We start from the raw sequence: 25,039 nt of genomic DNA on the forward strand, positions 1-25,039 counted from the left end.
GAAGTTGTAGTTTTGCAACAGCTGCAGGCACACTGGTTGGAAAACACTGCCCTATGTCTGATGATCATTCTTTTATTGGAGGTTGGAATTTGAATTTTTTTCGCACAGGAAATTCTGCAGTGTGCACGTTGCAGCAGAATCCCATTGGAGACAATGGAATGTTACTGCACCGGAATTTCAGAGCGGAATTTCTCTGCTCGGAAATTTCGTGTGAATGTATAAACTCACTCAAACATGGGGAGAACAAACAAGCTCCATGCAGACGTTTCTCTGGTTTGGTTTGGACCAGAAAGTTTTCTATATTTTATTTGTGTATAAAAAGCTGCCACTAGGTGTCTCCCTACTTGTCCAAAGCACATTCCCCCCCCAACTCTTGCACAGACTTTGGACTTCTGCTGGCCTGGCAAAAGTCCAAAATTAGGAAATGCTGAGGGGGTGTGTGCAGCCTTAGCCAATCATTGCTCATCTCACAATGAAACTATTTAATCATAAAATTACAAAACTTTACAGAACACAAAAACTGAAAATAATAAAAACTGAAATATTCCTAACCAGCCAGCCCAGGTTATAACAATTAATAACAAATAATGACCTACCTATATTAACCTATTACTAAACAGTCCAACACACACACATTCCTTAACAACATAAATAGTTTTTTCACCGTGATAAAAAAAATATCACGGTCATACCCGCCCCCTCAACGAAAGTCTATGGGAAGGGGGGCGACGGCCGTCATGCCCCCTTCTCATAGACTTTCGTTGAGGGGGCGGGCGTGATGCCACGAGGGGGCGGGCGTGACGTCACAAGGGGCGGCCCTGAACATGGAAGCCCGCACACAGCGTTCGGAACAATAAACTTCCGGACGCTGGGGAGCGGAGCTATGGAAGCAGGGCAGTGGAGTACCCCTTTAACATAACTCCAACTTGGTAAACCATAGAACACACACATCATACTAAAGAAATGTATCCTCTTTTTGGAAATCTAACAGAAAGCTGGTCCGACTGCCTTTTTTTTTTCTCACAAACAACCATAACATTGTACAAAATACTCAAAAATACTTATACATAAATAGTTATACGGGGAAAAAAGCACTACAACTTATACATAACAACCTATATAATTTACATATGAAGTGAAACATGAAAAACTAAAGAGAACAGAATAACAACCTAACAACCTACACTAAACTATCCCATCACCCACCACCCCCTCTGGACATCGGTCAGAGTCCATAGATCACAGATTGTCCACTTTTTGTCCATAACTGACCCATACCAGACCCCTGAAAATAATAACCACTGCAAAGAGTCCAGTCCTGGGTGCATACCACCACCACCACCCAAAACCCCAACCTAACCTAAAATACACCACTAACCACCTAGTTATAAACAGAACAACATACACATACACTCTACAACAGAACAATATCAACAATTCACCAATACCCTACCAAAAAAAAAAAACACAAGGCCCAAGTTTGGTTGCCTGCAAGCCCTTTACAATCTGTCCACAGAAAACAAACCAAACAGGCTAAGGTGACATGCATAGCCCCCCACCAGATAGAAGGATGGCAATACTGATAAAATATAATTTAAATTCCTTTTCCTGTCAATATTACCTCTAAACCTATCGCTATCCCTTCATGAAACTGACCCTATACTCACCCTAACATACATACACTATCCCTAGCCAAAATTAAGGTACTTTACCTTAAGGGCCTAGTACCTAGGGCACATCAAAAGCAAAAAACCTCTTCACAGGAGAGAAGCCCTACTGGTACCAAGGCTACCATACTCCAAAGACCTGATCTTCCCGAGGTCACCTGTGATATTCCTACAGACCTCCACCTTGGAGAGGATTTTCTGTCGGGTCGACACTTAACACCGTACCTTCCACGTGTAGTACCTAACCACTAAGCTAACTAAGAATAAAGAGCCCCGGTCTTGGACACCCAGGGTTCTGAATGCCCAATAATCCCACTCCGGATAGGTAAGGCCAGCAAGTTGACTCCAGCCGATGGAAGCACCCACCCGGTTGTAGACCCCTATATTAAAGGGACAATGAAGCAGGAAGTGGTCCATGCTTTCCAGAGTGTCCCCGCACTCTTCTCGGGGACATCCCCAGTCATCAGAGTTCCTGCACTTCAGGTTGTCCCTTACATATAGCTTTCCCCGAAAGCAGCGCCAGCCAAGTCCCAAAACTTCTGGGGGATCCTTTTTATGTTTAAAAGATACAACCCCACCCTCAGATCCCGACCTGGGCAGTCCCTGAGCACCAGAGGCTTCTGGAAGTGGGTCAACAGAACCTTTGTCAAGGAACTGTCTTGACTGGGTCCTGATCTCCCACACTCCCAGACCCCACTGACAGATCTCATTCAGAGTCGGGGTAACATAAGCCAGAAGATATCCATGGGGCGTATGGAGGTCCTTCACTCGCCCTCCTCTCTCCAATTCCTGGAAGAAAGACCGCAACCATTCCCTGCAGGAGAGTACCCACGGAGGAGCCCTCTCTTTCCAGAGGTCTGCGATGGAAGCTTTCAAGAAGTTGTTGATTTAGAACACCACTGAGTTGGAAAAACAGGCTGGAGATCCTAGTGTAGTAAGCCTCTGGCAAGATACATATACTGCCCAGATAGATAAACAAGGGGAGCAGGTAAGATTTGATCAGGTGTACCCTTTCCCTGAGGGTTAAAGACCAACCCTTCCACTGGTCCATCCTCTGAAAGGCATCATGGAGCTTACCATCCAGTTTTTGGTGGGATAATCATCCTGGCCGAATGTGATGCCTAAGACTTTTGCTGATTCTTGGGGTCCTGGGAGGGTGTCTGGGAGATCAAACGTGGGATCCCCCCCTCCCAGCCAGAGACTCTCCCACTTATCCTGGTTGATCTTAGACCCGGATGCCTCCGAGTAGCGGTCCACCTCCGACATCCCCACACCGCCCCTTCTGGATGGCCTCCGGCTCCGTCAGACTCATCCCGACTCCCGCCATCCTCCTAAGGAAGGGATCGATTGCAAACAGATATAATAGCGGCTCAAAGGACACCCCTGATGGGCTCCGTACCCTACCTCAAAAGAGCGGCCAGCCCACCCGTTCACCAGCGGGAAACTCTCTGCCCCTGCATACAAGATCTGAAGCCAATTAACAAAAGTACACAGTAAGCCATATCTCAGGAGGACGGACCAGAGGTACTCGTGGTTCACCCGATCAAATGCTTTTGCCTGATCCAAGGACAGCAAGTACCCCTTCCAGAGACCTGCACTACTCCGCTCCACTGCCTCCCTAACACTAAGGACAGCATTTAAGGTGCTTCGGCCTGGAACAATCCAGTGCTGGGCCTCCGAAAGGAGCCGGGGTGCAAACTTTAGTAGTGATTAAACAATATCTTGGCCAGAAGCTTCATGTCCGTATTGAGAAGAGCTATGGGACTCCAATTCTCAATCCGGCTGGGATCTTTACCCTTTGACAGAAGAATCTGGGCTGACCTCCTCATTGACTTTGGCAGAGTTCCCGAGGAGAGGAACTCATTGAATACCTCAGTCAAGAGGGGAGCTAAAGATTCCTTAAAGGAGATTTCCAGTACGGACTATTATTATTCCACCCTGCCCAGGCTGCAAAAAAAGAGAAAACAAACTTTCACTTACCTTCCTACGTTCCCCCGTATCTCCGCAAGAGCTGATCGGTCAGCCGGGCTGTCTGCTTCCTACTTTCTTTAGCTCAGGACATCACACGGCATTTCAGACAATCAACGGCCAAGATGGGACATCACTGTGGCCGGTAATAGGTTGAAGTGCCATGTGACATCCCGGGCTAAAGGAAGTAGGAAGCAGACAGCCCGGACGCCCTGTTGCTCCCCCATCCCTGCCCGTACCCTCCCCAGCCGAGGCATTCACAGCTCTTCTCAGCCAGAGCAGCCGCCACATGGGCGAAGGCGCTAGGACACCGGCTAATAGGGTGTCTGAGGACACCACACGGGGCACCGGATCTGTCTACAGGATGTGGCCAGATGACCCACCCCACCACACAAAGCGCAATCCTGCACAGTACAGGCTGTGCTAAAATAGGTGGGGCTGCCATGCCTGTGACAGACTTTAGGCTGCCCCTGGTAGAAGATCTGAATTCAGATGGCAGCTGACAGAATGTGGGCAACCGTACTCCCTGAACTTTTGATTTTGACGGAAAACGTCCAGGCCCCGGACCAGATCCCGTGCTCATCCAAGTTTTTCTTGGGCATGTCCGTCACATCCCCATACCGTCCGAGTCAGGTCATGATGTCAGAACAAGAAAGCGACTCGTTACGGGTCAAAACTGTCACTTTCTTGATCGATTTCTGATGGGAAATCGCCTTTATGGCGAAATCCTGCCAGCCGGGCTCGATCTTCGCCACTTCATAGATTGACCAGAAGAGTTCAAGACTCTGGCCGAACGAAACTGACATCAAACTCGATGAACCGTAGATGGTTTGAACCGTAGGGGTGAATCAGGGCAAAGATGTCACTCGCCCTGAATTGCATCTGAAGGAGGAGCTCAACCACTTTAGCACAAGGTGGGCATGCATCCACGCCCCTCCAAATCAGACGGACCACATTCCTACAGTTATTATCCTGCCCGGGTGTCGGGAGGGACCAGATCACTGCCCCATTCTGCTCTCTGAAAGCTCCCCTCTCTATCCAGAAAGACAGGTAAACCTCACCCCTTCCCTCTACCTGGTTCGACCTGTCGCCCCTACACAGAGCCTCCAGGAGGCACTGTTTCAAATGGCCTCCAGAGACGTGGACCCCCTCCCCCCCCGAACCCATGGCAGTGACATTAGCATAGCTCCAAGGAGCAGTCACTACCGGGGGACAGCTGGACAAGACCCAGAACCACCAATACAGCCATTCATACTATTACTCCCATCATCTTTCTTCCCATTCATACCACTACTACTCCCACATTCATTCACTCCACTGACACTCCCACATACACTCCTTTCATCCATAACACTACTACACCCATCATTCTCACATCTTGCACTCTTAGTACCCTACTACCATAGCAAAAAGAGGGGCTAGTGTTTTAAACACCTATATTTGCATGTGCGCACTAGCATTTAAATGACCCACTGTGTACTCCTACACAAAGTATAAGTGTCTCCAATCTTATCAAGAAACGAGATTGGAGACACTTATTGCAGAAAATAAAATACAATTTTATTGATATACATTAAAATCTTGTAAAAAGTGAATATAAATAAAGGAGAATACAAAAAACTCCACTGAGTGGAGAGAAATCGGGCGTCACTCCAACACAGACCTAAGTAATGAATAATGAGCATGTAATGATAGGAGTTCATATGTGAAAAAGTGCTTTATGTGCTTTGGGAACCGTGGTTATATCCCATTTATAATAATGGTCAGAATCACATATGAATACATATACATACCAAATGAAACACAATACGGATGTAGAGGTCTGCTGGAGCGCTGCCACCCCAACGCATGTTTCGGGATGTCCTTCATCCTGGGGGTGGCGTCCCCACAGCAGAGAACACTATTTATATTCATAGCAACCAATCAAAGCTTAGTAGTAATTAAATCCCACCTGTTTAGCTACTTCCGGGATCCGCGTCACCGGCCACGTCACGCGATGCAGTCACATGACCGCATCACATGACAGGCCGTCGGATATGGACCCGGAAGCGCCCGGCCAGCGGACCTGCTCATGCGCACTGCAGATCAGTGATGTCTGCTCGGCGTCAGGGCATTAACTCCCGTGATCCCAGACTGAATCTGCTGGGATCGCAGTGTAAGACCTCGACAACGAGCAGAACATATCTAAGAAATAGAGAGATCTTGAATATAAATAAGAGAACCAATATGAACTGGGGCTTACAAAACATAAGTCTGTTTCCCTTCACATAAATAAATAGATAATTAATATTAGTAAATAAAAAGACATGAGTGCATAAATAAAATTAATTTTTTTCACTTATTTTTACCATCTCTTTATTTTTAATCTCATTATGGTAACAAATATGCACTTTATATTATTCATTTTTTTTATTATTTATTATTGATATGAAATCTGTTTACCTTTTTATTTATCGTCTCACACCCAATACACTTGCATTGTTACTAATTAACACATATTCATAATTATTATTATTCATCATTTTTATTTATTTTATTATGGTCACACATGCACTTTGATCATTTATTATATGAAATTCATTACATTGATTCACATTTTCACACTCATCAATTTTATTACACATCTTATTTATGCACTCATGTCTTTTTATTTACTAATATTAATTATCTATTTATTTATGTGAAGGGAAACAGACTTATGTTTTTTAAGCCCCGGTTCATATTGGTTCTCTTATTTATATTCAAGATCTCTCTATTCCTTAGATATGTTCTGCTCGTTGTCGAGGTCTTACACTGCGATCCCAGCAGATTCAGTCTGGGATCGCGGGAGTTAATGCCCTGACGCCGAGCAGACATCACTGATCTGCAGTGCGCATGAGCAGGTCCGCTGGCCGGGCGCTTCCGGGTCCGTATCCGAAAGCAATAAGTGTCTCCAATCTCGTTTCTTGATAAGAGATACTCTTAGAATCCTGCCTAACATATTCTTTGCTGGCTGGGACTTGTTTTTTTTTTTTTTTTTATCTAAAGCCGAGGAACGTGCTCCCAAAGTGCAAGAAAAAGTGCAAACGTGTTACACTAAAAAAACGTGTACAAAGGATGCGGTCTATCGCAAGCCCTTCTCCGATAGGAGAGAGGCCCCCCAACAAACCTTACCCTTCGCCTCCGGACCAAAAGGTACCTGCGAGGTTCCAGGTTCGATGTCCCTTTTCACCGAAGCTATTAGGGGATCACAAATGCTCCCGGCATCCCCCTTGGTGTTAGCCAAGGTATCTGCCCGCAGAGCAGATAACGGTAGGTACCCTGCCCATGCAGGAGTACCCGGGGTGTTTGCAGGGAGGTGCGGAACCTAATGGCCACAAACACCTCCCTAGAGCACCAGGAGGGACACCCAGAAGGGCTACCGCATCCTGACCAATCCTGTGAACACACAACATGCAAAAAGTGACAAAGTGAGACAAAAATAAATAAATAAGTGAATGTGCGCAGATATACTGCCCGGACATCCGGCCGGATCTATAAACATTTCTCTGATCCTATCCAGAAGGCCGGGAATCAAGAGGTGAGTGCCACAAGGTGAAGAGATTATGGTGCCCGTGCTTCAACTCAGTGAGTCTATCCTCCCAGTGAGTTTCGGCACCTCGGGGTCACCACTCCCCGAGGCACAAAAGTACCTCGGCTCTAGACCCTCTCAGCCTCATGGCGAGACCCGGAGGGAACAGGTCACATCGGGGCAGCCGTCGAGCTGATTCCTCAGAACCAGCCCCGGAAAGCCCTGGTACACCTGCATCCTCCATGCAGCACCCATCCCCACCAGCATGAAAACTGATAAGAACAGATACTACACTTGATCTTAGCCAAAAGGCCGAGAAGCTGGCTGGCTGGCTGGGACTTGTAGTATAGCTGGTTTTAGGAAAATAATTTCTGTGCCGGCTTAGCTGCTGGGGTCAATGCTGATGGCTCCTTCTCCATGGCTGATGTAACTTCTGGAGTCTGGGGTTGCCCCTTCGAACGCACCCCAGCTCCTCCCACCCTCTGACATGCAGGGAATCCCCGCAGCGCCAGCATGTGCTTTGCCCGACCACATGTGCTCTGTGGCTGATCCCGTGCCCGGACACTGCCCCTCCCCCTTACAGAGGAGTGCCCCGCAGCGCCTGCAGAATATACAGTACTCGGAAAACCGGTACCCGAGCACCCTGACCCTGTCCCTCCCCCTCACAGGGGAGTGCCCCGCAGCGCCTGCAGAATATACATGTCACGCCGAGCGCTCCGCGTCCCGCTGCCTTCCCGGAGCGCTCACGGCGTTCCTCTGGCTGCAGCGCTCCGGTCGGCATTGCTGACCGCGAGCGCTGCTCTCTGGTCCCCGGAGGGGACGCGATCCGAGGCACAGCTCGTGTCCGCCCTCGGATTGCGCCCCGTCTCACTCACCTCTCGCCCCCGTCTGCTTCCTCCCGGCGCGCGCCGACTTGCTTAAATTTAAAGGGCCAGTGCACCACTAATTGGTGCCAGGCCCAATCACTCCCTAACCTATAAAAACCCACTTCCCCTTCCTCTCCTCACCGGATCTTGTTGCCTTGTGCCCTGAGAAAGTGTTATAGTGTGTCCCAAGCCTGTGTACCTTGACCTTCTGCTGTTGCCCCTGACTACGGACCACGCTGCCTGCCCTGACCTTCTGCTACGTCTGACCTCGCCTCTGTCTAGTCCTTGTGTACCGCGCCGGTCTCAGCTGCCAGAGAGGTCGAGTCGCTACTGGGGAACACGACCTGGTAGTTACTGCCGCAGCAAGTCCATCCTGCTTTGCGGCGGGCTCTGGTGAACACTAGTAACTGCTTAGAACCAATTTCCCCAGTACGGCCCGCGTCATCGCCTCTCTGGTACAGGGGATCCACCTCCAGTGTCTTCACCAGCCGCTAGTCCGGATCCTGACAATACAGTACTCGGAGAACCGCCACCCGAGCACCCTGACCCAACACTCTCTGCCAGCACCCGGACACTGCCCCTCCCCCCCTCACAGGGGAGTGCCCCGCAGTGCTGGTAATGCCCACAGCACTTGGGGAACCACCCCCCGAGCAGACGGCAGCATAACTTGCCTCTGGCGCTCAGACAAACCCCCCGCCACCCTGTGGGGGTCCTGCAGTGGCAGAACTGCCCACCATAAGCCCATCCTGCCCAGAACAGGTGGGCTTTGCATCTATTGCATCCGCCGCCATCTCTAACGCAATGCTGTCCACCCCCTACCCCCCCCCCCCGCTTGGAAATTCCATAGTATGAACCCAGCCTTAGCGTTCAGATACTGATAGTCTAAGATAACACTAACTCTACCCAAATAATTATGTCTCATTCTAATAAATAAAAGTGTAAAATGATGTAATGTCGGCTTGAAGTAACAAGAAGACAACGGCAGCCTAAAACATGAAGGCAAAGTAATAAAATAAATCAATCATTGTGTAACCTCGACCCCAATAAATAAAAGACTAAAATGAGGCAATAGATAAGAATCTAGTAAAAAGCCCTCATCTGTTTTCTATTATGTTAGTAATTTGTTCGGGTTTCGCAGGTTTTAGTTCATTATTGATCTGTCGATCCCATTGTCTCTAATATTACACTGTGCAACAAATGCCGGAACGTTCTAAAAAATTACCAGGTCTCCTTCTGGACTCCTGGATAAAGTATATAAGGTCAGAAGGAATGAAATATGCTAAATTTTAGAATATGATTGGAGACATGTAACCATGTAAACCTTTTCTGATCAACGGAACTCATCCATGGAACTTGCTGGGCGTCATGTGGTTGTATGGGCGTATATACCGCCACGCGTGAGCTGCGTGTCTCCGATCAGTGCAGAACTGGTGCGAGACCTACCCTGGACTTATACTTTAAAGGGAACCAATCATCAGATTTTACCCTATATAAAGCTTGGCAAAGTGTTATATAAGGTAAAATCTTTATCCTCACCATCCCAGGGGAACACTCCTGCCCTCAGGGATGGTGAGGATATGAACTTATAAGATGCTCCCGCCGGCCCCGTTAGTAGTCACCTGGGCAAGCGATATATATGGGTAAAATCTGATGGTTGTTTCCCTTTAACACCGATTATTACCAAACCATAGAGCCCGTATACTAAAAAAGCCAAATGTGAAGAGTAGTGATGAGCAGCATTGCCCATGTTCGAATCCGCGATATTTGGCGTATATATAGAGTAATATTCTTCTTATATTCACAAATTTTGCATATTTGTTATATTCGCATATTTGAGGAAGAAAACAGTGAGGGGGGGGGCAGCTTTCCTATTGGTTGCTAGGGATGTTGTTGATAACCTCTGGCAAGTATTTGCATCATTCTAATTGGCCCACAAGTGAAAAGGAATATGCGAATATACAAATATTCACATATGCGGAAAAAAAGCGTAATTTCGAATATATAGCGAATATATTTGCAATATTTGCGAATTTGCGATATTCACGATAAAAATTCGAAATGCGAATATTCGCGCCCAACACTAGTGAAGAGTTCCGCCAAGTCATTAATAAAGGATGTGTCCACCATTATATAGAGAATTCAGTGTCCACCATTATATAGAGAATTCAGTGTCCACCATTATATACAGAATTCTGTGTCCACCATTATATAGAGAATTCAGTGCCCACCATTATATAGATAATTCAGTGCCCACCATTATATAGAGGATTCAGTGTCCACCATTATATAGATAATTCAGTGTCCACCATTATATAGAGAATTCAGTGTCCGCCATTATATAGAGAATTCAGTGTCCACCATTATATAGAGAATTCAGTGCCCACCATTATATAGAGGATTCAGTGTCCACCATTATATAGAGAATTCAGTGCCCACCATTATATAGATAATTCAGTGTCCACCATTATATAGATAATTCAGTGCCCACCATTATATACAGAATTCAGTGTCCACCAATATATAGAGAATTCAGTGTCCACCATTATATAGAGAATTCAGTGTCCACCATTATATACAGAATTCTGTGTCCACCATTATATAGAGAATTCAGTTTCCACCATTATATAGAGAATTCAGTTTCCACCATTATATAGAGAATTCAGTGTCCACCATTATATAGAGAATTCATTGTCCACCATTATATAGAGAATTCAGTGTTCACCATTAAATAGAGAATTCAGTGTCCACCAATATATAGAGAATTCAGTGTCCACCATTATATAGAGAATTCATTGTCCACCATTATATAGAGAATTCAGTGTCCACCATTATATAGAGAGTTTAGTGTTCACCATTATATACAGAATTCTGTGTCCACCATTATATAGAGAATTCAGTGTCCGCCATTATATAGAGAATTCAGTGTCCACCATTATATAGAGAATTCAGTGTCCGCCATTATATAGAGAATTCAGTCTCCACCATTATATAGAGAATTCAGTCTCCACCATTATATAGAGAATTCAGTGTCCACCATTATATAGAGAATTCAGTGCCCACCATTATATACAGAATTCTGTGTTCACCATTATATAGAGAATTCAGTGTCCACCATTATATAGAGAATTCAGTGTCCACCATTATATAGAGAATTCAGTGTCCACCATTATATAGAGAATTCAGTTTCCACCATTATATAGAGAATTCAGTGTCCACCATTATATAGAGAATTCAGTGTCCACCATTATATAGAGAATTTAGTGTCCACCATTATATAGAGAATTCAGTGTCCGCCATTATATAGAGAATTCAGTGTCCACCGTTATATAGAGAATTCAGTGTCCACCATTATATAGAGAATTCAGTGTCCACCATTATATAGAGAATTCAGTGTCCACCATTATATAGAGAATTCAGTGTCCACCATTATATAGAGAATTCAGTGTCCACCATTATATAGAGAATTCAGTGTCCACCATTATATAGAGAATTCAGTGTCCACCATTATATAGAGAATTCAGTGTCCACCATTATATAGAGAATTCAGTGTCCACCATTATAAAGAGAATTCAGTGTCCACCATTATATAGAGAATTCAGTGTCCACCATTATATACAGTATTCAGTGTCCACCATTATATAGAGATTTTAGTGTCCACCATTATATAGAGAATTCAGTGTCCACCATTATATACAGTATTCAGTGTCCACCATTATATAGAGAATTCAGTGTCCACCATTATATAGAGAATTCAGTGTCCACCATTATATAGAGAATTCAGTGTCCACCATTATATAGATAATTCAGTCTCCACCATTATATAGAGAATTCAGTGTCCACCATTATATAGAGAATTCAGTGTCCACCATTATATAGAGAATTCAGTGTCCACCATTATATACAGTATTCAGTGTCCACCATTATATAGAGAATTCAGTGTCCACCATTATATAGAGAATTCAGTGTCCGCCATTATATAGATAATTCAGTGTCCACCATTATATAGATAATTCAGTGTCCACCATTATATAGAGAATTCAGTGTCCACCATTATATAGAGAATTCAGTCTCCACCATTATATAGATAATTCAGTGTCCTCCATTATATACAGAATTCAGTGTCCACCATTATATAGAGAATTCAGTGCCCACCATTATATACAGAATTCTGTGTCCACCATTATATAGAGAATTCAGTGTCCACCATTATATAGATAATTCAGTGTCCACCATTATATAGAGAATTCAGTGTCCACCATTATATAGAAAATTCAGTGTCCACCATTATATAGAGAATTCAGTCTCCACCATTATATAGATAATTCAGTGTCCTCCATTATATACAGAATTCAGTGTCCACCATTATATAGAGAATTCTGTGTCCACCATTATATAGAGAATTCAGTGTCCACCATTATATACAGAATTCTGTGTCCACCATTATATAGAGAATTCAGTGTCCGCCATTATATAGAGAATTCAGTGTCCACCATTATATAGAGAATTCAGTGTCCACCATTATATAGAGAATTTAGTGTCCACCATTATATAGAGAATTCAGTGTCCACCATTATAGAGAGAATTCAGTGTCCACCATTATATAGAGAATTCTGTGTCCACCATTATATAGAGAATTCAGTGTCCGCCATTATATAGAGAATTCATTGTCCTCCATTATATAGAGAATTCAGTGTCCACCATTATATAGAGAATTCAGTGTCCACCATTATATACAGTATTCAGTGTCCACCATTATATAGAGAATTCAGTGTCCACCATTATATAGAGAATTCAGTGTCCACCATTATATAGATAATTCAGTGTCCACCATTATATAGAGAATTTAGTGTCCACCATTATATAGAGAATTCAGTGTCCGCCATTATATAGAGAATTCAGTGTCCACCATTATATAGATAATTCAGTGTCCACCATTATATAGAGAATTCAGTGTCCACCATTATATAGAGAATTCAGTGTCCACCATTATATAGAGAATTCAGTGTCCACCATTATATAGAGAATTCAGTGTCCACCATTATATAGAGAATTCAGTGTCCGCCATTATATAGAGAATTCAGTGTCCACCATTATATAGAGAATTCAGTGCCCACCATTATATACAGTATTCAGTGTCCACCATTATATAGATAATTCAGTGTCCACCATTATATAGAGAATTCAGTGTCCACCATTATATAGAGAATTCAGTGCCCACCATTATATAGAGAATTCAGTGTCCACCATTATATAGAGAATTCAGTGTCCACCATTATATAGATAATTCAGTGTCCACCATTATATACAGTATTCAGTGTCCACCATTATATAGAGAATTCAGTGTCCACCATTATATACAGTATTCAGTGTCCACCATTATATAGAGAATTCAGTGTCCACCATTATATAGAGAATTCAGTGTCCACCATTATATAGAGAATTCAGTGTCCACCATTATATAGATAATTCAGTCTCCACCATTATATAGAGAATTCAGTGTCCACCATTATATAGAGAATTCAGTGTCCACCATTATATAGAGAATTCATTGTCCACCATTATATAGAGAATTCAGTGTCCACCATTATATAGAGAATTCAGTGTCCGCCATTATATAGAGAATTCAGTGTCCACCATTATATAGAGAATTTAGTGTCCACCATTATATAGAGAATTCAGTGTCCACCATTATATAGAGAATTCAGTGTCCACCATTATATAGAGAATTTAGTGTCCACCATTATATAGAGAATTCAGTGTCCGCCATTATATAGAGAATTCAGTGTCCACCATTATATAGAGAATTCAGTGTCCACCATTATATAGAGAATTCAGTGTCCACCATTATATAGAGAATTCAGTGTCCACCATTATATAGAGAATTCAGTGTCCACCATTATATAGAGAATTCAGTGTCCACCATTATATAGATAATTCAGTGTCCACCATTATATAGATAATTCAGTGTCCACCATTATATAGAGAATTCAGTGTCCACCATTATATAGAGAATTCAGTGTCCACCATTATATAGAGAATTCAGTGTCCACCATTATATAGATAATTCAGTGTCCACCATTATATAGACAATTCAGTGTCCACCATTATATAGAGAATTCAGTGTCCACCATTATATAGAGAATTCAGTGTCCACCATTATATACAGTATTCAGTGTCCACCATTATATAGAGAATTCAGTGTCCACCATTATATAGAGAATTCAGTGTCCACCATTATATAGAGAATTCAGTGTCCACCATTATATAGAGAATTCAGTGTCCACCATTATATAGAGAATTCAGTGTCCGCCATTATATAGAGAATTCAGTGTCCACCATTATATACAGTATTCAGTGTCCACCATTATATAGAGATTTTAGTGTCCGCCATTATATACAGAATTCAGTGTCCACCATTATATAGGGAATTTAGGGGGAGATGTATCAATGTTGTTGTTGGTAGACGTTTTTTGTAGATCATTTTGGTTGGTCTAAATTTGGAGCAATTTCTCCAAATTTATCAAACTTGTGCAAGCCCCATGATAAATTTTGTGCAATGGTCTAAATCTCCACAAAGTTCTATTTGTAGACGTGTTCTACACCTCACAGGAATAGTGGTGTATCCTGGACGCTGGGATTTTGTTCTATTGTTTTTCAGGATTCCACTGAGGTTTTTTTTTGTCCACCAGCAAAAACGCCTGAAAAACGGTCCCAGCTTTTTTCTTGGGGGAGATTTTTAAAAAACTGTACAGAGGAAGAGTAGTGCAGTTGCCCATGGCAACCAATCAGATTGCTTCTTTACAAAAATGAAAGGAGCAATCTGATAGGTTGCTATGGGCAACTGCACCGCTCTTCCTCTACATAGGTTTTGATTAATCTCTCCCCTTGTGTTTTTTCTTGCATTTTTGCTGATGTGCGGAAACAAACATTTTTGTACCCTGTGTGCATTTTTTTCACTGCAGGTACTACTCCATGGGTCGGATGCAGAGCGCCCGCCCTACGGAGTGTAAGGAGGTAAGTAGTGATGTATAGCATATACATATACAGGGTGCAGAGCGCCCGCCCTACGGAGTGTAAGGAGGTAAGTAGTGATGTATAGCATATACATATACAGGGTGCAGAGCATCACTACTTACCTCCGCCCGCTGTATGGTATACAGGGGGCATAGTGTATCCATGTATACTATACAGGAGCCCAGCAAGGAAAGAGTTAACCCACACTGCAGCTCTGAGTTAAATCTTTGTGCGCTCTCCTGTATATACCGCCATCTATAGATGACTGTATATACAGGATACAGTAGGCAGACAAGAACAGTTGGAGGCTCCCTGTTACACACTGCAGTATGGGCGCACTCACCAGGCGAGATCGCAAATGATGTCCTAACCTTTTTCTCATTTCAGATACGTGAATGGGGAGGAGTACGTCAGATTCAGTGTATTGCGATGATTACCAGCTTTTTATTAATGTCAATAAAAGGTTTAATGAGGGCTGTGTGGGGAGTGTTTTTTTTTTTTTAAATACATTTTTTTTTCAATGCCGGGCTTAGCGTTAGCCACAAAAACAGCTAGCGCTAACCCCCAATTATTACCCCGTTACCCACCGCCACAGGGTTGCCGGGAAGAGCCAGTACCAACAGGCCTGTAGTGTCAAAAATAGCGCTCCTGGCTGGGGTTATTTAGGCTGGGAAGGGCCAGTAACAATGGTCCTCGCCCACCCTGGTAACGTCAGGCTGTTGCTGATTGGTTGGTATCTGACTGACACTGAAAATATGGGGAACCACACACTTTTTTTTATTACAAAAAAAAACAACACATAGGCTTCCCCATATTTTCAGTGTCAATCAGACACCAACCAATCAGCAACAGCCTGACATTACCAGGATGGGCGAGGACCATTGTTACTGGCCCTCCCCAGCCTAAATAACCCCAGCCTGTTACCGCCTAGGCCAAGGAGCGCTATTTTTGATGCTCCGGGCCTGTTGGTAACGGCTCTTCCCGGCACCCCTGTGGCGGTGAGTACCGGGGTAATAATTGGGGGTTAGCGCTAGCTGTTTTCGGGGCTAACGCTAAGCCCAGCTTAGTAATAGATTCCGTCTACAAGACGGCTTCCACTACTAAGCCTGAAATTTCAATTATAAAAAACACAACACATGAAATAAAAAATGGATTTAAAAAAACACTCCCCCACAGCCCTCGTTAACCCTTTTATTGACATTAAAAAAATGCTAGTCATCGTCACACTCCACCGAATCTCAGGTAGTCCTCTGCATTCACTTATCTGAAATGACAAGAAAATAAAAACACGAAAAATGGGTCAGTACATTTTTGGCGCTTTCCCCTGGGTAGAGTGCACATAATGCAGTGTGTTCCTAAAGAGGGAGCCTCCAATTGTTGCTAAACTACAACTCCCATCATGGGGGCTGTAGGTAAACAACAGCTGGAGTCTCCCTGTTTGGGAACACACTGCCAAAAAGGCTTTGTTCCCATTATGCAAAACGCATAATGAGAACAGAGCCATACTTACCACCCTGGCTTCAGCCCTGGACTGTGAAGCTCCGCCCCCTAATGATGTCATCACTAGGGGGCAGGGGCGGAGAAGTTGCAAGGGGTCTCAAGAGTGAGACCCCTGAGATCCGTCAGTCTGCCCTCGGACTACTACTCCCATCATGGGAAATTTTGTGTCCCATGATGGGAGTAGTTGTAGTACCGCAGTGCTGAGGGATGGCTCTTACACATCCCCCAGCTGCGAAACTGTATTGTGACTGTTAGGACTACTACTCCCATCATGGACAGACGCTGTCCATGATGGGAGTTGTAGTCCTCGGGCTGAAGGACAGATCGCAGCAGGTCATTCTCCAGAGACCCGCTGCGATCTGCATTTATTAACTTAAAAAGCCAGCGGCAACACTGCACTCCCCTCCCCCCCCCCCCCCCCTCCTCCCGTATACAGATGTCACGATTCATAATCCCCGCCGGGAGAGGGGAGCTCTGATTGGTGGAAAGCTATTCACCACTATTAGCCAATCAGAGCTCCTGTCTTCTGGTGGGAATTATGAATTGTGACAGGTCTATACAGGGGAGTGAGTAGAGCCGCTTCTACAGTATATAATTGTTATGTGTACTGTACCCCCCCCCCCCCAGACTAATACTGACCCCTTCTATAGTATATAATTGTTATGTGTATTGTACCCCCCCCCCCCCAGACTAATACTGACCCCTTCTATAGTGAGCGCTGGGACCGCTGTGTGATTGACAGGTCCCCAGCACAAGTGTCCGGCCCCACTGACCTTTACATGTTATAAATCTTTATGATACACACTGCCCGTCCTCCTCTTCATTCTTCTGATACCGGAGACGAGCGGCTTCTGTATCATAGTCTATAGTCAGAGCGCCCCCTCCCGGCCTCCACACTGCACAGGGCTGGGGTCAGACAACGGTAGGGGGCGCTCTGACTATAGTGAAAGCAGAAGCCGCTCATCTCCGGTATCAGAAGAATGAAGAGGAGGACGGGCAGTGTGTATCATAAAGATTTATAACATATAAAGGTCAGTGGGGCCGGACACTTGCGCTGGGGACCTGTCAATCATACAGCGGTCCCAGCGCTCACTATAGAAGGGGTCAGTATTAGTCTGGTGGGGGTACAATACAAATAACAATTATATACTATAGAAGGGGTCAGTATTAGTCTGGGGGGGTACAATACACATAACAATTATATACTGTAGAAGGGGTCAGTATTAGTCTGGGGGGGGGGGGGGGGTACAGTACACATAACAATTATATACTGTAGAAGCGGCTCCACTCGCTCCCCTGTATAGACCTGTCACAATTCATAATCCCCGCCAGAAGACAGGAGCTCTGATTGGCTAATAGTGGTGAATAGCTTTCCACCAATCAGAGCTCCCCTCTCCCGGAGGCGGGGATTATGAATCGTGACATCTGTATACAGGAGCCGGTGCCGCGCAGTGGAGCCGCATGTACCGCCGGCTTTTTAAGTTAATAAATGCAGATCGCAGCGGGTCTCTGGAGAATGACCTGCTGCGATCTGTCCTTCAGCCCCAGGACTACAACTCCCATCATGGACAGAGTCTGTCCATGATGGGTATAGTAGTCCTAACAGTCACAATAGAGTCCCGCAGACGGGGGATGTGCGTCTCTCAGCGCTGCGATACTACAACTACTCCCATTATGGGACAGATTCTGTCCCATGATGGGAGTAGTTGTAGTACTGCAGTGCTGAGAGACAGCTCCTGCATCCCCCACCTGCATCTTCCACCGTCTGCCATTTTCTACGAGTCCTTGCTAGCACTCTTAGGTTTAGACTACTTTACTTTCAAAAAAGCGCAATTGCGCAAAAAAAAAACATCTACTTTTTTTTTGCGCAATTGATAAATACCAGTCCACTGGATTAGGTGGTGTACGGTAGACCAAACTGATGACAACTTTAGAAAACTGTCCACCAAAAAAAACGCAGCTCTATGCAAAAAAAGCGCAATTGCGCAAAATTTGTAGACGTGAAAAATGGTCTAAATGCAATGATACATGTCCCCCTTAGTGTCCACCATTATATAGATAATTCAGTGCCCATCTTTATATAGATAATTCAGTGTCCTCCATTATATAGAGAATTCAGTGTCCACCATTATATAGAGAATTCAGTGTCCACCATTATATAGAGAATTCAGTGTCCACCATTATATAGAGAATTCAGTGTCCACCATTATATAGAGAATTCAGTGTCCACCATTATATACAGTATTCAGTGTCCACCATTATATAGAGAATTCAGTGTCCGCCATTATATAGAGAATTCAGTGTCCGCCATTATATAGAGAATTCAGTGTCCGCCATTATATAGAGAATTCAGTGTCCACCATTATATAGAGAATTCAGTGTCCACCATTATATAGAGAATTCAGTGTCCACCATTATATAGAGAATTCAGTGTCCGCCATTATATAGATAATTCAGTGTCCACCATTATATAGATAATTCAGTGTCCGCCATTATATAGAGAATTCAGTGTCCACCATTATATAGAGAATTCAGTGTCCACCATTATATAGAGAATTCAGTGTCCACCATTATATAGAGAATTCAGTGTCCGCCATTATATAGAGAATTCAGTGTCCACCATTATATAGAGAATTCAGTGTCCACCATTATATACAGTATTCAGTGTCCACCATTATATAGAGAATTCAGTGTCCACCATTATATAGAGAATTCAGTGTCCGCCATTATATAGAGAATTCAGTGTCCACCATTATATAGAGAATTCAGTGTCCACCATTATATAGAGAATTCAGTGTCCGCCATTATATAGAGAATTCAGTGTCCACCATTATATAGAGAATTCAGTGTCCACCATTATATACAGTATTCAGTGTCCACCATTATATAGAGAATTCAGTGTCCACCATTATATAGAGAATTCAGTGTCCGCCATTATATAGAGAATTCAGTGTCCACCATTATATAGAGAATTCAGTGTCCACCATTATATAGGGAATTCAGTGTCCACCATTATATAGAGAATTCAGTGTCCGCCATTATATTTGTATTTAGTATTTAGCTTTGTCCATACATCACATGACTTTTCCTTGTCTTTAGGTTGGATGTGTAATTGCTATTTTATGACCTGGGGACATAATGTGTCGTCTTGGAAAGACCACCAATCTGGTGTAGGGAGTTCTATAGGCCAGGCAATGCCCCTCCTCCTCCTCTCTAGTGCCACCTATGGGAGGTAATTTCCATGTAAGTCAAAGCTTGACCTCTTGACTTATCCTCTATCCCCATGATAGGTTAATAAGTTTCTGGTCCCAGCAGTCAGACCCCCGCAATCTCCATAATGGGGCCTCTCCCGCTGCATGGAGTGATGCATACACTGACTATAGGAGTCCTGGATATACCCAAGTGCTGTACTCAGGTATCTTCAATTCTCCCGTAGACTGTGCACGGAGCACATGCCAACTACTGCCCATTCAGCTGGGAGAGATGGGGCCTCGTCCTGAAGATCGAGGGGGTCCCAGCAGTCAGAAACATCCTCTATCTTGTTGTTTAGTTGTTAAGTGCTGGATAATCCTGTTAATGAACCTTAAAACATGACTAGGGATTATCAGAATCACTTCCAGAAGAAGCCCCCCTTCCCCTCTATGTAGACAGCTGGTTCTGTCCACAGAGAAAGGGGGTCATTTCTCGCAGCGCATTATATATGATGTAATGGTTTTCTGCACCGGCGAATCCAGTGGGCATTATGTGGGCGTGGTTTTGGCCTGGATTCCTAGGTAGGCAGTTTTGTGCAGTGGTCACTCCATCCGGGACCAGGCACAGGCAGTCCCCCCGGACTGACTGACAAGTGTCCTCCACATTAGCCGGTATCAAGGCACAGACATCTTAGTACATGCCGACCAGCTGTGCCAGGCACGCGCCACACAGGAAACAAAAAATAACTAAAGTTGCACATTTTAATAAATGACCCCGAAAGTATTTACTAAAACAGAAACGGCAGGAACACTGACAGATCCTCTGCAATAACAAAATGTTCCAGAAAGCGAACACACAAAAAAATCAATGTCTTGCGGTGCCCATAATAATAGTCATTTACAGAGCATGTTGTATAAAGGAGCCGCCATCTATTAAAGGAAAGTTATTATTACAGCCCTTTATGTAACGCGCTCATTCTATACAATGGTTTTTTGCCAAAATTCAGCAAAATGTGAAGAATTTCTCCAGCTCCTCATCCTTGATTCCACAAATAGAAATTTTATGAGACCGACATGAACAAACTCTCCATTAAACAGGGAATTCCGACTTAATACATCTTATCCCCTATCCAAAGGACAGGGGATAAAATGTATCATCGCAGGGGTCCTGCTGCTGGGACCCCCGCCATCTCGTTGCAGCCCCCCAACATTCTGTGTCGTGGACTGCCTCCGAGACATGACACCGCGACCACACCCCTCGTGATGTCAGCCACACCACCTCCATTCATGTCTATGGGAGGGGGCGTGGCGGCTGCCACGCCCCTCCCATAGACATGAATGGAGGGGGTGTGATGGCACAAGGGGTGTGGTCGTGGTGTCACATCTTGGTCTCGAGGGCAGCGCCCGACACAGATGCTAGGGGCTGCATCGAGATCATGGGGATCCCAGCAGTGGGACCCCTGTGATCATACATCTTATCCCCAGTCCTTGATACTGTTGCACCTACTGTAGACATTGATGTTGGCCATGGATCTCCTTCTTCTTTGTGTTAATAATGGGGTTTGTTTATTTGGCCTTTTACACTTTTTTACAGTTTGAGCAGCCGTTTTATTCTTTTTGCTGTTTTAATCTGTTAAAGAGTTTAATTCTATTCTTATCATGTCCATGTTTAATGTTCCAGGGACTTTACGCTGTCGGGAACTTTCAGCCCAGTGAAGACAATATTCCCCAGAAGCCTCCTCCTCCTCCTCCACTGAGGGAACCGCTGCGATCATTGACAGAGCTGACACAAGACGCAAGCCGGATATTACCGGGCAAGAACGGCAGCAGCTGTGACGGCATTTCTTCACATCCTTCGGAGATCATCTTAAACAGAAATAACCGTGAAACGGGCTCCTTGACAAACATCAAAAGAGCAAGTACAGATGTAGAAGTTATAACACCTCGAAGTCCCATGGGCAAGGAGAACATGGTCACTTTTAGCAATACTTTGCCCAGAGTCCATACCCCATCATTAGAAGACCCTGCAAGGAGAAACGCAACCATTCATGCCTCGATGGACTCTGCCCGATCTAAACAACTATTATCTCAATGGAAGACCAAAAACGAAAGTCGGAAGCTATCTTTGCAGGTCATCGAAACAGAATCTGGACTTTCACCACAAAGAATCATAGAAATGAGATCAAGCTCTGAGCCGGTGAGGGTTGGTGTCAATGGAGACCACATGGGACCAGGGAATCCATACCTTAAATTACAACCCGGTAGTGTGCCGGGCTGCAATAATACCGGCATCCCTGGGGGACCTAGAGTCTCAATACAATCCCGCCCTGGTTCTTCTCAACTGGTACATATTCCTGAAGAAACTCATGAAAATATCATTAGTACATCGCCTAAATGTAGTTCTGCCAGATCAAAGTGGCTAAAGGTGGCGGAGAAAAGCGTTGCTTGCCGTAGCAATAGTCAGCCGAGGATTATGCAAGTCATAGCCATGTCCAAACAGCAAGGGATGCTTCAAGGTAGCCCAAAAAGTTCTGAGGGGAGTACGGTCAGCTGTACTGGATCCATCAGGTACAAAGCTCTGACAGAACACGAGCCGACGAATATTGTCCGGATCGAAGCCCATCCTGAAAACAATAGACCCATTATACAGATGCCTTTAGAGGGTGAAGGGAGCGGATCTTGGAAATGGAAAGCTCCCGAGATAGGAACGTTACGTCAAGCCTATGAACTGAATGACCTCAACAGAGACTCTGAAAGTTGTGAGTCATTAAAAGACACTTTTGGCACGGCTGAGAGAAAGAGGAGCAACATCGACAACGATCACCTCCTTCACGGAATTACCACAATACGAGTGACGCCAGTAGAAGGTAGCGAAATCGGCTCAGAGACTGTATCTATATCATCAAGTCGTGACTCGACTCTAAGAAGAAAAGGCAACATCATCCTAATCCCTGAGAGAAGTAACAGTCCAGAAAGCACTCGCAACATCTTCTACAAGGGAACGTCACCAACGCGCACATACAAAGAATGAGAAAAAACTAGCAACGTTCCCAATGATATTTTTTTTCTAGAGTGTATTCTACTTTGACAAAGCTTGTGCTCTTATTAGTTTTGGAGATAAAGCAGAACATGACCTTACACGTGCCAAAATTACAAACGGTCAGGTGGTTTGTGGCTAAAGAATGCCGATGCGGACAACATAAAAGACTCGAACGGGAAAGGGACAGCAGAAAAAGCACAATGCAAATATAAATGAAACCAATGTGAAGGAATAAAAAAAGCATCATACAATCAGTTTGTTGTAATAATAATATTAATAAAAATTACTATAAAGCAAATAGATATTAATAGAAAAAGAAGAAGAGAACGAAGAAACTTTATTTCATGAATGTGCCAATTCTGACATTTTCTGGCCCTTAAACCTCAGAAATTGTTTCAGTTGCATAAAAAAAATAGCAACATTTTCTTTATTGTAAAATATTTAGTTTTGCAGATTATGAACTAACAGGAGGAAGTCTCGATGACATATCTGCACAAGAATATTGTTATTAGGTTGTTTATTTTACCGGTTCTTTCTGCTAGGACAGTAGTGATCGCCTATGTACAGAATTCGACGTTCTGCTCCGTTATTATGGAATAATGGCACTTGACTTATCAGGATTTTGTGCAGATCTGTCCTCGCGTTTTACTTTGACGAAGCGTGGGCGTAAATCACTTACAACTCTCTAATTGTTTTATTTCGTCAGCTCGTTCTTCTGTAACCTGCTTATTATTACTAGGAGTGCACATCGTACTTAAGAAAAGGTGCTCAGCGGTGGAGACGTTCTCAACGTCTTTCCACTCTTTACATGATTGTTCCTCATAATCTCATCAAAACAGGGTTAAAGAAGAAAGTATGTAAAAAAAATAAAATAAACAAAAATATAAATAAATAATAAACGTTAAGACTTTTGGAGACATCAATATGACATAGAGAACACTGCCAGACCAAAATGATAGAAGAGGAAGAAGTTATATTTTCTAAAGTATAAATATAAAGTTATAAAGATTTTAGCGATATTGAAAACAGTTGCACATGTTTACAAAGTTGTGGAGGATAAATACAAATATATATATAACAGAAAAGGATAGTGGTATGTACTGTGGGAAATATGTGTGGACTTAAAGGGGAACTCCAGAGGAAATTTTTTTTTCAAATCAACTGGTGCCATAAAATTATACAGATTTGTAAATTACTTTACTATTTAAGGGTACGTTCCCACACGGCGTATTTTGCTGCGTATTTGCTGCGTATTTGGTGCTGCGTATTTTCCTACCCATTGACTTCAACAGAGAAAATAAAATACCCAGCAGCAAATACGCAGCAAATACGCCGTGTGGGAATGTACCCTAAAAATATTTAACATTCTAGTAATTATTTGCTGCTGTATGCTCTGGAGGAAGTCATATAGTCTTCCCAGTACTTATCAGCTGCTGTATGTCCTGAAGGAAGTCATGTAGTCTTTCCAGTACTTATCAGCTGCTGTATGTCCTGGAGGAGTCATGTAGTCTTTCCAGTGCTTATTAGCTGCTGTATGTCCTGGAGGAAGTCATGTAGTCTTTATAGTACTTATCAGCTGCTGTATGTCCTGGAGGAAGTCATGTAGTCTTTCCAGTACTTATCAGCTGCTGTAAGTCCTGGAGGAAGTCATGTATGTAGTCTTTATAGTACTTATCAGCTGCTGTATGTCCTGGAGGAAGTCATGTAGTCTTTCCAGTACTTATCAGCTGCTGTAAGTCCTGGAGGAAGTCATGTAGTCTTTCCAGTACCTATTAGCTGCTGTATGTCCTGGAGGAAGTCATGTAGTCTTTCCAGTGAAAGACTACATGACTCTCTACTTACACCTCCGTCCTTGTCACAAACTGTCCCGAGAAGGAAAGGTTTGCTATGAAGATTTGCTCCTGCTCTGGACAGTTCCTTACACAAAGGTGGCAGCAGAAGCTAATAAGTACTGGAAAGACTACATGACTTTCTCCAGGACATACAGCAGCTGATAAGTACTGGAAAGACTACATGACTTCTTCCAGGACATACAGCAGCTGATAAGTACTGGAAAGACTACATGACTCCTCCAGAACATACAGCAGCTGATAAGTACTGGAAAGACTACATGACTTCCTCCAGGACATACAGCAGCTGATAATCACTGGAAAGACTATATGACTACCTTCAGGACATACAGCAGCTGATAAGTACTGGAAAGACTACATGACTTTCTTTAGGACATACAGAAGCTGAAACAC

General features: G+C 43.8%; 1 protein-coding gene and 1 pseudogene across 1 annotated transcript in view; one reads left to right on the top strand and one right to left on the bottom strand.

Moving 5' to 3' along the window:
- Nucleotides 1–23,940, top strand: part of PLPPR4 (phospholipid phosphatase related 4) — a 169,793-nt gene extending 145,853 nt beyond the window's left edge. Inside the window, exon 7 of the mRNA XM_056523110.1 lies at nt 21,438–23,940. Coding sequence (XP_056379085.1) covers nt 21,438–22,787 — 1,350 coding nt within the window. The 3' untranslated portion in view covers nt 22,788–23,940. The remainder of the gene's footprint in view (nt 1–21,437) is intronic.
- Nucleotides 7,350–7,509, bottom strand: LOC130277891 (U2 spliceosomal RNA; annotated as a pseudogene).
- Nucleotides 23,941–25,039: the final 1,099 nt, after the last annotated feature.

The sequence above is a fragment of the Hyla sarda genome, chromosome 6 (assembly GCF_029499605.1).
Source record: "Hyla sarda isolate aHylSar1 chromosome 6, aHylSar1.hap1, whole genome shotgun sequence".
Classification (NCBI taxonomy): Eukaryota; Metazoa; Chordata; class Amphibia; order Anura; family Hylidae; genus Hyla; species Hyla sarda.